The following is a 16,105-nucleotide window of genomic DNA, read 5'->3' on the forward strand; positions in this document are numbered from 1 at the left end:
CTTTCTGATGGTCTTTACAAATTAAATTTATCACCATCATCAATACCTGAAACCTATTTAACCATGCATCATAATGATAGGACTGAACGTGCTGAGGGTAATTCCTCATTCTTGTGGCATAAGAAGCTGGGACATATATCTCGTGAAAAACTTCAAAGATTGGTAAAAGATGGGATTCTACAGAACCTTGATTTTACTGATTATAAGAGTTGTGTGGATTGTATTAAAGGAAAGATGACAAAACACACAAAGAAAGGTGCCACAAGAAGTTCCAAACTTCTTGAAATAATACATACAGATATTTGTGGACCCTTCGACGTTCCAACTTTTGGAGGAGAAAAATACTTTATCACCTTTATTCATGATTTTTCACATTATTGTTATCTTTACTTATTGCATGATAAATCTCAAGCTGTGAATGTTGTAGAGCAATTCATTACCAAGTTGAGAGGTAATTAGAAAAGAAGGTGAAAATCATTAGGTCTGATAGGGGTGGAGAGTATTATGGAAGGTATGACGAAACAGGACAACATCCTAGACCTTTCAATTTACTTCTTCAAAAACTGGAATTGTTGCTCAATACACAACGCCAGGTTCACCTTGGAAGAATAGTGTAGCCGAAAGGCGAAATTGTACTATAATAGAAATGGTTGGAAGCATGATTAGTCATGCGAGTTTACCCTTAAATTTGTGGATGTATGCTCTTGGTTATGTTGTATACATATTAAATAAAGTTCCAAGAAAAGAAGTTCCAAAGACTCCTTTTGAACTGTGGAGGGCTGGAAACCTAGTTTAAAACACCTGGAAGTTTGGGGTTGTTCAGCAGAAGCGAAAATTTATAATCCCAAAGAAAAGAAATTGGATATGAAAACTCTTAGCGGTTACTTTATTGGTTTTCCTGAAAAATCCAAGGGGTGTATTATTTATTTTCCTAACCATAGTATGAGAATTATTGAAACTGGAAATGCAAAATTCATTAAGGATGGTGAAGTTAGTGTGAGTACACCAGTGCAAGAAAAATCAGTTCAAGAAGTCAGAGTAATAATCCCTTTAGCTCAGATTTCTACAGACATTGTGACTCCTCCGGTTGTAGAACCGATTGATGAGGAGAAACACAAATAACGGCACCAGAGCTTCATGATGAGACTATTGCCACTGAAGAAACTGTAGAACAACCACAAGAAGTAGCCTTAAGAAGATCTACTAGAGAACGGAAAAGGGCTATTTCTGATGATTGTGTGGTTTATCTACAAGAATCGGATTTTGATTTAGGGATTATGAAAGATCCAGCTTCTTATTCACAAGCTATCAAGTGTAGTAATTCTGGTAAATGGATTTATGCTATGAAAGTAGAGAAAAAATCGATGGATGATAATAGAGTCTAAGAATACGTTGAATTGCCTGAAGGACACAAAGCAATCGGGTGTAAATGGGTCGTTAAGACCAAACGCGATGCTAATGGCAATATTGAACGTTATAAAGCTAGACTTGTAGCCAAAGGTTTCACTCAGAAAGATGGCATTTATTACAAAGAGACTTTTTCTCCCGTGTTAAAGAAAGACTCTCTCAGAATTATTATGGCATTAGTAGCTCAATATGACCTTGAGTTACATCAAATGGATGTGAAAATAACTTTTCTTAATAGTGAGCTTGAAGAAGAAATTTACATGTGTCAACCTGAAGGTTTTACCTTAGAACGACAGGAACACATGGTCTACAAACTTAAGAAATCAATTTATGGACTTAAGCAAGCCTCCAGGCAGTGGTATCTTAAATTCAACGAAATCATTCAAAAATTTGGTTTTGAAGAAAATGATGTAGATCCATGCATATACCTCAAGATCAGTGGGAAGAACTTCATATTTTTGGTATTGTATGTAGATGAAAGAGCACTTTTGGATATCTTTTTCTATTAGCTGGAGGAGCAATATTATGGAAAAGTGCAAAAGAGTCTATTCTCACTGGCTCAACAATGGAAGATGAATTTGTAGCATGTTATGAGGATACAAATCAATGTTCATGGCTGCGGAATTTCATCTCAATGTTTGGAGACCTAAATTTTTTCTCCGCACCAGTGAAACTTTACTGTGATAATGCCGCAGCAGTATTCTTTTGGAAGCACGCTAGATATACTAAGGGTTTAAGACACATGGATCTAAAGTACCTATGCCTGAAACAACCTGTTCAGATGAAAAAGTTGTTCATTGAACACATAGGCACAAAACTTATGATTGCAGATGCATTTACGAAGGCGTTACCTCCCAAGACCTTTCTAGAACATGTTGGAAACATGGGTCTTGAGGGAGTAACAAATAATTAGTTTCACTTAGACTTTTGCATATGTTTTGAACACTTATAGTGATCTTATTATTGTTATTATTCTGAACTTATTTATGTATCCACTTTAGTATACTCTTATGTTATTGGATGAATGTTACAGAAATTGTTTTCTTTTGAAGACATTAGTGGACCATTATGATATCCCTATTTAAGGCCTGATTAAGTAAGTTGCTTGTGTTGTGGTTCATGTAAGGGAACATGTTGATAACAAGACAATGTGCAACCGCCATGACTCGCATAAGTAATTTGCTTGTTTGAGGTATTACGTTTAACCATTAAATTTTATTTAGCAATTATGCGCGCTTATGTTTTTCTACGATTAACCATTAAATAAAATATCACATGGACCAGTGGGAGAATGTAAAAATTAACACGTTCTGTTTGTCCATCCGTCTGCGGATGATAAGCCGTACTCAGATGTAAGGATGTGCCCACTGCCTGGAACAATGCCTGCCAAAATCCACTCAAAAATACTGCATCTCTGTCGGAGACAATAGTTTCAGGGATGCCATGTAGTTTAAGGATGGTGTTAATAAAAACCTTGGCTACTATTTGAGCTGTGTAAGGGTGACTTAACGCTATAAAATGAGAGTACTTTGTGAAACAATCAACAACTACCAGAAGTACGTCTCTTCCCTCATATTTTGGAAAACCAGATATGAAATCCATGCTCAGGTGCTTCCATGCTTGATCAGGTACAGGTAATCGTTGTAACAAACCCGCAGGTAGCTGATGTTCCACTTTATGTTGTTGGCAAATGTCGCAGTTGCGAACGAATTCAATTAAGCTCTTCTTCATGCCAGGCCAACGGAAGAATGACTTGGCTCTTTGATAACTGGCTTGTATGCCTGAGTGTCCTCCAATGACTTAGGAATGAACAAGTGCAAGAATTTTTTTGTCGTACTATACCACTGGTGCCAATATATATCCTGCCCTGCAACTTCAGAAGACAATTAATGTAAGTATAACCCTCATCATTTTGAGGAGAAATAATGAGCTTGGGAATCCAATCTGAGGAAAGAGGGTCAACCACGTAGCTAGTAATCACTTCTTCGAGCCATTTTGGTTGAGTCGCAGATAAGGAAGAACAACTAGCACGAGACAGAGCATCAGCTACGCGATTCTCTGAGCCTTTTTTGTAACATAAAGAGAAGTTGTATTCCAACAGCCTAGTGAGCCATTTCTGCTGGAGTAAGTTTTGTAACTGCTGCTCCATGAAGAATTTTAGGCTTTGATGGTCCGTAAGAGCAACTGCAGTGGTGCGATCAAAACCAAAGACCAAATACCAAAAAAAGACCAAATTTTGGGTTTAGTCCGTGTCACTACGCTACGGTAGTGGACTATATTTGATCGAGCAGAAATATTACATTCGTTTGCTGAGGGGCGTAGGTATTATGCACGCCTGGATGGAGCGTATGTATATTGTTCGCCCGTTGTAGAGCGTGGACTTTATGCACGCTGGGTGTGGGACGGACTTATAATCAACGCCCCACATTGGAAAATCCAATATGTACGCCTGATGGGTCTTAGTTCAGTTTAGTTGTGTGCTTGGTGTCGCCATAACTGCCTTCACTTTCACGTGTCATTGTACACAAATTAGGAAATGGTATTTTTTTTTCAATTTTTTTCCATACTGTCCTTAATAAGAAAAATAAATTTATATTAATTAAATGCAATTTGTGTTTCTTTCAAATAATTGAACTCAAATAACTCAAATTATTTCAAAAGATAAGGATTGTTTAGCAAAGCAGGCCGAAACGAATTAGTTAATGCCGAAACGAATTAGTTAATACGTGCGCCTGTGGGGCGGACCTAATACCAACGCCTGTCATGGGGTGTACATTTTACTTACGCCTAATCGGGAGTACATTTTACCAACGCTCCATCGAAGCGTACTTTATAACTTCGCCTCACCATGGAACGAGAAATATACAACCGCTTCACATGAAGCGTACTTTATAACTTTGCCTACTAACAAACGTACATTATACGTTCGCTCGACTATATTTGATTTTGGTCTTGGTCCCAGACCAAATATAGTATGGAATTTGGTTTTGGTCTAGCTTTTACTCTTTAATCCGTCCCACTGTGTCTCGTCTCTGGACCATATTCATGGGTTTGATCGTCCACTGTGGTTGCTCTAAAAATCCTAAAATGGGAGCCAAATAAGTAAGGTCTTCATTTGGTGACGGCAAGAACTATGGCCATTAACTCCTTTTCGTAAGTGGAAAGTGCAGTGTATCGGATACCCAGTCCTTTGCTTTAGAAAGCAACATGCCTTCCTTCTTGCATTAACACTGCCCTAACACCTGTGTCACTAGCATCTGTTTCCACCACAAACTCCTTGCTAAAATCTGGCAAAACCAACATTGGAGTAGAAGTGACAACTTTTTTGAGTAACTCAAAAGCTGATTCTGCCACCGTATTCCAAGAAAAATTTCCTTTCTTAAGCAATATTGTGAGTGGTTGAAAAATAAGTCCATAATCCTTGACAAGTTTACGATAATAACCTATCAATCCTAGAAATCCACGAAGACCCTTAGTGGTAGTTGGTCTAGGCCAGTTCACCGTACACTCGATTTTGGCTGGGTCAGCTGAGACACCCTTGCTGTTGATTACATAACCTAAAAACTCTATTTGGGATTGACCAAATGAACATTTACTACGCTTAACAAACAGGGAGTGACTTTTGAGGATAGAAAGTGTAATATGTAGATGCTGACAATGTGAAACCATGTCTTTACTATAGATTAGTATGTCATCGAAGAAGACGAGGATAAATTTGCGAAGGTATGGGCGAAAAATATCATTCATGAGTGATTGAAAAGTTGCCGGAGCATTAGTGAGCCCAAAAGGCATCACTATAAACTCATAATGCCCGTGGTGTGTACGAAATGCAGTCTTACCAATATCATCTAAGTATACCCTAATCTGGTGATACCTAGCAAGAAGACCTAGTTTGGTGAATATAGTAGCACCAGATAATTCATCAAGCAATTCATCGATAACTGGTATAGGGTACTTATCTTTTACTGTGATTGCATTGATTTTACGATAGTCGACGCAGAATCTCCACCCTCTGTCCTTCTTTTAACTAAGATGACTGGTGATGCAAAAGGGTTACGGCTGGGTTGTATGAGTTCTGCTTGTAACATTTCTTGGACTAGGTTCTCAATCACTTCCTGCTGCAGATATGGTACTCTATAAGGCTACATATTTGGTGGAGTAGCATTTGGAAGTAAATTGATGTGGTGATCATGAGCTCTCTCCGGTGGAAGTGTGGTAGGTGTTTGAAAAATGTCAGGAAACTTCTCTAGAACTGCAGCAATTGGTGCATCTATAACCTCCAGAGTAGTGTTGGCTTGGAGAGAAAAGAATTGTCCCATGGGACCTTGAGTGCCTTTTTTTAGTAATCTCTTTAACATGGAACCTGACATTTGGGATAATGTAGCCTCTTATTGTTGGCCTGTCAATTCAATCTCCTTCCCTTGGTGCTGAAACTTAATAATGAGTTTCTTAAAATCGAAGACCATAGGACTGAGTTCGCGCATCCAGTCCACACCCAGCACCATATCATAACCCCCCAATTCTAGAATGTGCAAGTCATGAGAGAATGTATGGTCTTGCATACTCCAAGTGAATGCAGGACACTTTGCTTGGCTAAGTAACTTGTTGCCATCTGCTACTGCCACTTGTAGTGGTTGTGTAGAACTGATCAAGCTTCCACTCCTTTGTGTAGCTTTGGGATCCAAGAAATTGTGAGTACTGCCACTGTCGACTAAGATGGTGAGTTCTTGTTTCTTGACCAAGCCTTTGAGTTTGATGGTTGAATGGGAAATTGATCCATCTAGGGCATGTACAGAGATTTGCATTTCCTCCTCCATTTCTACAATAGTTGCAGTAGACCCTTCTTTTGCATGTACAGTTTGTGACACTTCTTCATCATCTGCTATAATCATGTACAATTGCTTATTATTGCATTTATGACCCTTAGTGTAAGTTTCATCACAGTCCTTTCTCCATTTTTGCACGCATTTCAGCATCTGTGAGTCTCTTTACTGACTGTAGTTTAGGACTTGTTGCTGGACTGGTAACAATTGGTATAGTGACCAATGGAGTGAGATTAGGACGCTTATTTGAGGTGGTTAATGGCTTTCCCCCATAGAAAAACTTGCCTGAATATCTTGGTGGAGCTTTTGCTTCTTTTTCCATGATGCATTCTTGTCTTCTAGATAAAAAAACAGTTTGTTGCAAGGTAATAGGGTTGAACATTTGCACCACCATTCTGATATCTTCCTTTAGCCCACTAATAAAACTATCAATGAAGTAATCTTCAGGTAATGAAGGATTCTTTGCTAACATTAAAGCCTTCAGTTCTTCAAATTTCTCTTGATATTCTAAAACTGAATGAGTTTGATCTAGTTTATTGAACTCGCCTACAACATTATCATGGCCTAATTCTTGAAACCTAGTGAAAAATCAATAATGAAATCCTTCCAATATATAATACCCTTACCAATTTGATAGTCGTGGAACCAAACATCTGCTTTGCCATCCAAGTACAGGGTTGCCAGATTCACCTTTTGTTCATCATTCATTTGATGTAGGAAGAAATATTTCTTTCATTTTCGGACCCGAGCTCTAGGGTTAGTGCCATCAAAACGTGGAAAATCGACATTAGGTCTATAATTGGAAAACTTACCTTCCCCCACCTGAGTAGTTTGAAGAAGTCGATGATGATGATGACCTTGTTGATGATTCTGAAAGTTGTTATTAGATGAAGGATCTGGTACTTCACCATCGTCACTACCGTGATTATATCCTTGAGAAAAAACTGGATGATCGAGAATCAATTGGAACTTCTTATTTATAGCAGATTGAAGAAGTTGAAATTGATTATCCATATCAGTTCTCAGTAGTTTTACATCTCCTTTTACAGATTGGAGTGAGTGAACTTCTTCATGCAAATCCTGTAATTCTTGAGAGAAGCGCATATGATTTTCATCTAACTTACTTAATCTAGTACCGTCCGCCATGTGTGTATGCCAAGGAAAGACCTAATCTGATACCACTTGTAGTGATCTACACTACAAACAGCTAGAATTAGGGTTCAATCTACAAGATCTACACTGTAAGACTGAGATAAACCTCAAAGAGGCAGAAAATAATTTTCATAAAATCTTGTCTGGTTCGATTAGGGATTACAAGAGCAATAAAAAGAAAAGAATGTTTTGGGTCACACGAGCCAATCACATGCTTACAGATATTCAACTAATAACACTTAACATAAGGATAAGGGGACCCCTACCCCAATTAGCTAAGTCAGAACAAGGTTATGACAAGATCCTTTATGTATAAAATAAAACTTACAGTTCACTTACAAGGAGAGTCTTTATTCTTTCTGCAAGATTATCTAGTTGTATAAAATAATACTTACAACCTTATCCCGTTTATGAAGACATTGATCGTTGGCTTATATAATTTTTTTTCGAAAGAGTTATTTTTTAGGATTTATTAACAACGTAATATTGATTATGATTTATTGATTGACTAGACAAGTGTTAGATGTGTATTCTCTATTTGATGGTTATGTAGTATTAAAGAAAAGTTGTAGCAATACTTACAGATGTAGACATTATATATACATTGTGAACTATAGCCGAACCATGTTAAATTCTTGTATATGTTTCTTGATTATATATCATTCACGTCGAATCAAAAATATCGTGGATTAATTGAAGTAATTATTCTCTAACAAATCGATAGAATGTTGAATACAAGTTACAAATTCATACTTTAGATAATGCAATACATGTTCTTACGACTAACAAAATACAATGCTTGTGCTTCCAAAGAAAAAAATAAAAAAAATTGAAATAACTACATTAAGATTTCTAAATTAATAGCCACGTGACTCTGTCAATTTTTATCGATTTAGCGAAGTATTAAATTATCGATAAATCAACAAGTTATTAAATTATTGGAATGTTTCAAATTTCAATTTCAATTTCATTTTCAAAATAAAATAAAATACTTTATTTAATAAGAAAAAGTGAATGTTTTCTTTAATAATAAATTAAGAATACTTTAATTAATAAGAAAAAGTGAGTGTTTTCTTATTTATTTTTGTCCCACAAAAAATGGGTGTTTTCATTTATACATACTAGTCAAGATACGCCTGTCGTTCATTTCCGATGCACAGAAAAGCTAATATGCCTGTTAGAGCAAAAACTTCTCACACTTATGCCACGAATTTTTCACTTTGACATGGAAGCCAATGATCATGGAAAAGAGAAAAGAGAAGGAAAAAACACCATAAACAATTTATTTAGGTATATATAGAGTTATACACATCTTTACCAAAAGGGAAGTGAGGAAGTCTACAAAAAATGGAAAACATAGACTTTGATACAAATTGATGTACTGAATACACACTCATATGTTGTTAATCTATCGGTGCTTGTTTCTTCTTCCTTACCATTACTGCGTTAACTTACTCATTTAACATAGACCTAACTTATTTAAGTTTTATTATTAAACCTTGCTTTTTACTGCTTTCATTCCCTATAACCACCAATTTTAAATGGTGATTTTATTTTATTTTTTACAATATTACAGTTTTCGGCTTCGACCAAGACCGGAAAATCTGTTATACCATATAACTGCAATACTTGAGTCGTTTAGAATAAAAATCTTGTATATGTAATATGAGTTTTCAGGTTATAGCAACACTTGAATGATATTGTTCCGTATTTCCCAGTTCATATGTAATATGGGTTCCCTTTAACTACAAACTGCATAAAATGGAAATAAAACTTCTAGCTTTCTTCACAATCAATCTACATATTGAAAAAGCGGGGGTCTAACAGCACCACCCAATATTTCGCTTAGCAATCTGTATGGACTAACTCCGAAATACTTTGCTAGAGAATCAACTAGACAGTCAGACTCAATCTAGATAAAAATTATCTCAAGGAGTTATTATCTTAATCTCTCGATTTGATTTCTACTCAAGCTAAAATCAATAGCGAGTCTTTATCAAAGACATATAACTTGGACGGTACCAAAGACCAATGTCCAAGGATCAATCAACTACAATCAACAACCAAAAGTTGGATTAGAGAAGTTGATGATCACGAGCGCACAACCTGTATTATTTCTATTATATAAAATATAATGCGGAAAAGAAATAATACATACACCAGAATTTTTGTTAAAGAGGAAACCGCAAATGCAGAAAAACCCCGGGACCTAGTCCAGATTGAATACACACTGTATTAAGCCGCTACAGATACTAGCCTACTCCAAGCTAACTTCAGACTGATTTATAGTTTAACCCCTACCAATCTCCCACTGATACAAGGTACAATTGTACTCCTACGCCTATGATCCCAGCAGGACACTGCGTACTTGATTCCCTTTGCTGATCTCACCCACAACAAAGAGTTGCTGCAGCCCAAAATCACAGACTTGATAATAAACGAATCTGTCTCACACAGAAAAGTCTATCAAAAGGATAAATCTGTCTCCCACAGATAAACCCTAGGTTTTGTTCCGTCTTTAGATATAAATTCAAGGTAACAGGAACCAATTGATAATCCGGACTTATATTCCCGAAGAAAAGCCTAGATTAATCAATCACCTCTCTATAATCCTTCCTGACTACACAAGCGGATTGTCGAGGAATCACAAACAGTGAGACGAATATGTTTGTGACTTCTTTATCTTACCTATAGGAGAACTCTCACGATCTCAAGCCAATCAATCGATTGTACTCGTACGATAGAAGATGCAAGATAAGATCACACAACTACGATAAAAGTAGTATCGGTCTGGCTTCACAATCCCAATAAAGTCTTTAAGTCGTTAACTCGAGTTTAGAGAAGAAATTAAAGAGTTAATGGATATCGACTCTAGCGAGAGCACTAGTAGCACACATACGTGTGGGGATTAGGTTTGCTCGATGCTAGATGTCTCCTTTATATAGCCTTCAAATCAGGGTTTTGCCTTAGGTACAAAGCAAACTCTATTCACCGTTAGATGAAAACCTGATTTAGATTCAAGCCAATATCTCTCAACCGTTATATCGAAAGACATAGCTTGTCACACACACTTAGGTACACGTTTACTGGGTTCGTGAAAACCATGCCCAAACGAGTACACGTATGTTGATTCGACATGATAACCCAAAAGGTCAACCATATGAGCATCTCATATTAATCATGTTCTTCTTCACCATAACGAGTTCAATTGACTCAAATGAACTAGTTAAGAGTTTTTCAATTGCTATGAGATCTTATGTAACTACACAAGACACAATTGAAACAAAGATGATTCAGTTCGATTAGAATCGGCTCATGAACATTATAGCCACGGTTTGCATAAAGCATTCCTTAATAATTAATGTTTCATGTTCAGAGCACATATTTAGATCATAACCTCTTAAGCTCACAAACAAGTTCGCGGACTTAAGTTAATCGGTTGAGTTTTCCAACTCAGCAGAAATTCTCGGGTCGAGAACTTCCGCCAGTTCGCGGACTGGGTTCGCGGACTGAATTCACGGACTTATCACACAAACGAGTTTTGGAAATCCCAGCAGAAATTCTCGGTCGAGAACTTCCGTCAGTTCGCGGATTGAGTCTGCGGACTGGGTTCGCGGACTTGGCAAGCCAGTTCCACAATCCTAGCGATTTCTCTTGATCAACAAAGTTCGAAAACTTCGGTTCAAGGAATACATGGTTATATAATCTAAACTCTCATTTCAATCATTGAAACATTCTCAGAGGGCGATATTCAGTCGTCAAGAACAACAAATCTTTCTCGTCAGAGCAATTTCCAAAGTGATTGAAACTTTCATGACTTTCGTCACTAGGTGAAGATAAACCTGATCAAAGTGAAACGCTTTACCAACACAAGATTTCGAGTAAAAGATAAGCAATGAATACTCATCTCGAAATATCAAGTGTATATGATCTAGTCTATATAGCATACGAATTTTGTCTCATAAGAAGTAGGAGAATAATAGATAGACTTTCGAGTGATAGATAAGTTCAAGTCTTCACGTACCTTTTTGTTGATGAAGTTCCACGGTTCCTTGGTGTAGATCTTCGTCGTTGTCGTTGAATCACCATGAAGTCCTTGAGCTCAACTACACTTTTCCTATCCTAGTCTGAGACTTAGCTAATAGGCTAGAAATCAATACTTTGTAGTTTTGGTCACTAACATTGACAAACATGCTTGATATAGCAACGCATGCGAGGTTGACCGCGCTATGCTCTAACACATATTGCATGCAAATGAAACTCATTATTAACTATTTTACCATTCTTTAAAAATACTCTTTGGACTAAGGCAGGGAGATCCCTTATCTCCAATTCTTTTTGTGATTATGGAAGATGTACTTAGCAAAAACATTTCATCTCTGGTGGATAAAAGGAAAATGCAGCTAATGGTTACAAAAAAAGGTATTCATCCTACACATATCTTCTTTGCATATGATGTATTCATTTTTAGCAATGGTGGTAGGAAGGGTTTATTAAATATGCTTCAACTTCTAGATACTTATCAAGCATGTTCTGGTCAAATCATTAAAAAAGTTAAAAGTAAACTCTTTGTGGATGGCACTACACAACAGAGAAAAATATTAATTAGTGAACTTGTAAACATGGAAATTTCTAGATTTCCAGATAAGTATTTGGGTGTTTATTTGGCTCATGGAAAAATCACTTCTTCCATGATATGGCCTATAGTTGAACTGATTCAGAAAAAGTTGGCAGCTTGGAAGGGCTGATTACTTTCATTTCAAGATAGGTTGATTCTGGTAAAATCTGTTCTTTGTAGTGTTCCCATATATAATATGCCAGTCTACAAATGACATTTGTATGTGATTAAAGTGTGTGAAAAGTTAATTAGAAACTTGTTGTGGACTGGTGATGATGAGTTAAGAAAGTTTAAGACAATCTCTTGGAAAGGAGTTTGCACATCATATGAGGAAGGTGGTCTTGGCATCAAAAGATTGAAAACTATTAACAAATCATTATTAATGAAGATGATGTGGAAAATCTTAACCTCAGATGAAGAATGGGCATTATTTATCTATGAAAAGTTTAAAGACAGAAATGGGCAATGGACCTGTAATTGGAAACAGTCTTCAGTTTGGAAGGGTTTAAAATGGGCATGGAACAATTTAAAAGAAGATATTAGATGGGATGTTGGAAATGGCTCAAAGATTTCTGTATGGTTTGACATTTGGTTAGGTGGATGTGCTATAATTGAAGAGACTGGGTTTACAGACTATGTTAAAAGTCACATTGGAATGAAAGTACAAGATTTTATCCTAGAAGGAAATTGGTGTGTTCCTACTGAATTACAACAGATCATTCTAGTGAATTCTTTGCCAGTAATAAGGGGTGGAACTGATCACATGGTGTGGACTGCTAGTAATGATGGAAATTTCTACACTGATATTGCATTTGAGAAGATAAGGCATAAATAATCAATACTTCCATGGCCTAAGTATATATGGCAGAATTTTCTGCATCCTAGCATAGCTAGTAACATCTGTAAAATACAACAAGAATTATATGTTGATGATGAGGTAATGAGGAAGAATGGATTTGAAATGGTTTCCATGTATTGCATATGTTTGGCAGCTCAAGACACCATGAATCACACTCTGTGAGAATGTGCTTTCAGTAATGCATTTTTGGACTGGTTGAACATGGTCTTTTGTTTTGCAAATCCAAAATCATTTGATGAAATTTGTACAGCAGCAAAGAATAAGAGTCCTCTTGTCAGGCAAGTTTGGATGATTGCAGCTTGTGCAACCATAAGAGAATTGTGGTTTCAGAAGAATGCAAAAAAAAAATTAATGAGAAGAAACGCAATCTGAATGGATTTAAATGCAGAATTATGCAGCTGGTTCATGAAGGTGGTTATAGATTGAATGGAGTTAGTTGGCAGCAACCTTATGAATCTCAGGTGAGAAATTTTTTCAAAGTTTAAGAAGGATCAGTGTCTCTCTTTGGAACTGGTTGTAATGATATAAAGCACAGTTTTCTTAGGTATTGGGCTTAGGATCATTTTGGGCCATCTTCATTATTGTCTTTTCTTTTACTTCTTTAGTCTTTTGGGTTTGTAGGTTCATTTTGGGTCAGTCCTGTAAACTGTTTCTTTAGTTTTTCAATCAATAAAAAATGTGATTCAGCAATTTTTTTTTTTGAAAATACTCTTTTATGTTCTTTGATACAATTCATCAAACACTTTGTGCACGATTGAAATCCTTAACAAATTTGCCTGATTTATTTAGTAACAATGTTAGCAAAATGCTATTGGAAACTTAAGCAGAACATCCTGAATATATAAGATCAAAATGTCAGATCAAATATATTAAAAATAATAAAAATAATAATTTTGGTTTACTTAACAATAAAAAAATAGCTTCAATGAACTGATTTTGAAAATAAAAATTGACTTCAAGTTAGGGCGAGAAAACTGAAATCTCGGATGTAATATTAGGATCGAAAAACTGACACCGTGATTTGGGAACCCTAAGAACTGATCTTGGGTGGGGTTGTTAATCTCTGTTACAATGTTAGTCGATTTGGGAAGTAATTTGAACAAATATTGAATCGGGGATGAAGAACAATTTCATATGAACAATATTTACCCTTTTATCTTATTAAATTTATGAAAATTTGGCGACGACACATCCAGGAAAAAATAAACCTGGAGGGGTAATATAGTAATATCCTACCGTCCCGTAGAAAGTAATGCTTTTCATTATTATAGCAAGATTATATTTTCCAAATAAATCTTTACGAATAACAAGTGTTGGAATTTTCTCTAAGAAATATAAAAACTCTGATAGTCATATTTATACTTGAAAAAGCGGGGGTATAACAACCACACCCGATAATTTTTTCGGAAATCCATATGGCCTAAACTCCAATATAATTCTGAGAGAACCAACTTAAGAGCGAGACTCAATCAAGAAATATATCAAAGAGTTATTTATCTCTTTCTCAATACTATCAGCAAATCGAACAGATAGAAATCTGAGAGCCTGATTGATAAAAGAAATAACTTGGATGGTACCAAAGACCAACACCCAAGTGTCAATCAAGTTCTATCCAACAATCAAGGTCAGATTTATCAACTGATTAAACTACGCACAACCTGTGATATTTCAATTATATAAACAAATATATTGCGGAAAAGAAATATCACAGATACCAGCAATTTTGTTAACGAGGAAACCGCAAATGCAAAAAAAACCTGGGACCTAGTCCAGATTTGAACAACACACTGTATATTAAGCCGCTACAGACTCTAGCCTACTACAAATTAACTCCGGACTGGAATGTAGTTGAGCCCTAACCAAGTCTCACACCGATTAAGGTACAGTCGCGTTCCTTACGCCTCTAGAACCACGCTGGATTCTGCACACTTGATTCCTTAGATGATATCACCCACAACTACACATTCTCTCCTAAATCTCAACTACACATTCTCTCCTAATCCGAGACATAATTATAAGTAGACTAGAAATCAAGTATATAGGTTTGATCAACTAAACTTGACAAATAAGCTTGAGATAGAAACCCTTGAGAGTTCGCCCGAGGAGTGCCCTAACAATCTCCCCCTTTATCAATTTTAGTGACAAAACTATCAATACATATGGATTACAAAAAAAAACTTTGTAGATTCTCATCCATCATGATTGATTTCCTTGGCTCTTCAACTTTCCTTGAATTCTTCGTTACTCCAAGTACTCCGACGATTCTGAACATATTCAACTCAGCATCATTGTTGTTGAATATCCCTAGCCATATCAATAAGAAAACATATGTTCTCAATTACTGTTATACAGTGCCATATTATTATTATATATAGAATCAAAATCCAATTGTATGACAACTTTGAAATAATACTATGATGATATGTATCACTCGCCTTAGTCAATATTTCCATCTTACAATGAAAACCACCCCCCCTTACATAATGATCCGTAAACCATATGTATGTAGTGAACTACCAAATAATTCTCCCCTTTTTTGTCAATATAAATTGGCAAAGGTACGAAAACTACGGGATCATAATGAAATTTACAAAAAGATAATTCATGACTAAAAGAGAACATATCAACTTTGTTTCGATGATTTCACATGGTAGAAACTTAGTGTATTCATCAAGGAGTTTATAAAGATACAAGATAACTCCTACAATATTCCACAACCGCACTCCCCATAAAGATATGGCAATTAAGCACAAGTTCATTTAAGAACTCTCCTCTATTTGATGTCATTCCCAAGACAACAACAAGAGCGACCTTACTTTTAAAAGAAAATAAGGATTTATTTGGACATTAACAAATCACATGGATTTGTATCCAGAAAACTCGAGAAAATTAACCACAGGGAAACCTTATTGATTAATTTAATCGGAAACACTCAACATAAGAAAACTTACGGAGCTATACAGTACCTTCACATAAAAGTGGATTAGGGAAAGATCAATACTGCGAAGTTTTACAAAAGTTCATTCTATCTTTTATTTGCATAAAGACATAATGGACTTATTTTGTGCATTTATGAGATACCAGCACAGTTCGCGAACGTAAAGACATACATCTCATAAGGAATTGCAATATATGAAATCAAAAAGATTAAAAACTACAAAAATCATCTTCCAAATAACTTTAGAATTTAAATAAATAAATCTAAAAACATTGCAATATGAAAATCGTTGAAATAGCTATGTGTAA

General features: G+C 35.9%; 1 protein-coding gene across 1 annotated transcript; it reads right to left on the reverse strand.

The window, feature by feature from the left end:
- Positions 1 to 4,602: 4,602 nt before the first annotated feature.
- On the reverse strand, positions 4,603 to 5,076 carry LOC113360012 (uncharacterized mitochondrial protein AtMg00860-like). Its single transcript, XM_026603566.1, has one exon. It carries the CDS (start codon positions 5,074 to 5,076, stop codon positions 4,603 to 4,605), a length of 474 nt encoding a protein of 157 aa, XP_026459351.1.
- Positions 5,077 to 16,105: the final 11,029 nt, after the last annotated feature.

The sequence above is a fragment of the Papaver somniferum genome, chromosome 3 (assembly GCF_003573695.1).
Source record: "Papaver somniferum cultivar HN1 chromosome 3, ASM357369v1, whole genome shotgun sequence".
NCBI classification, from domain to species: Eukaryota; Viridiplantae; Streptophyta; class Magnoliopsida; order Ranunculales; family Papaveraceae; genus Papaver; species Papaver somniferum.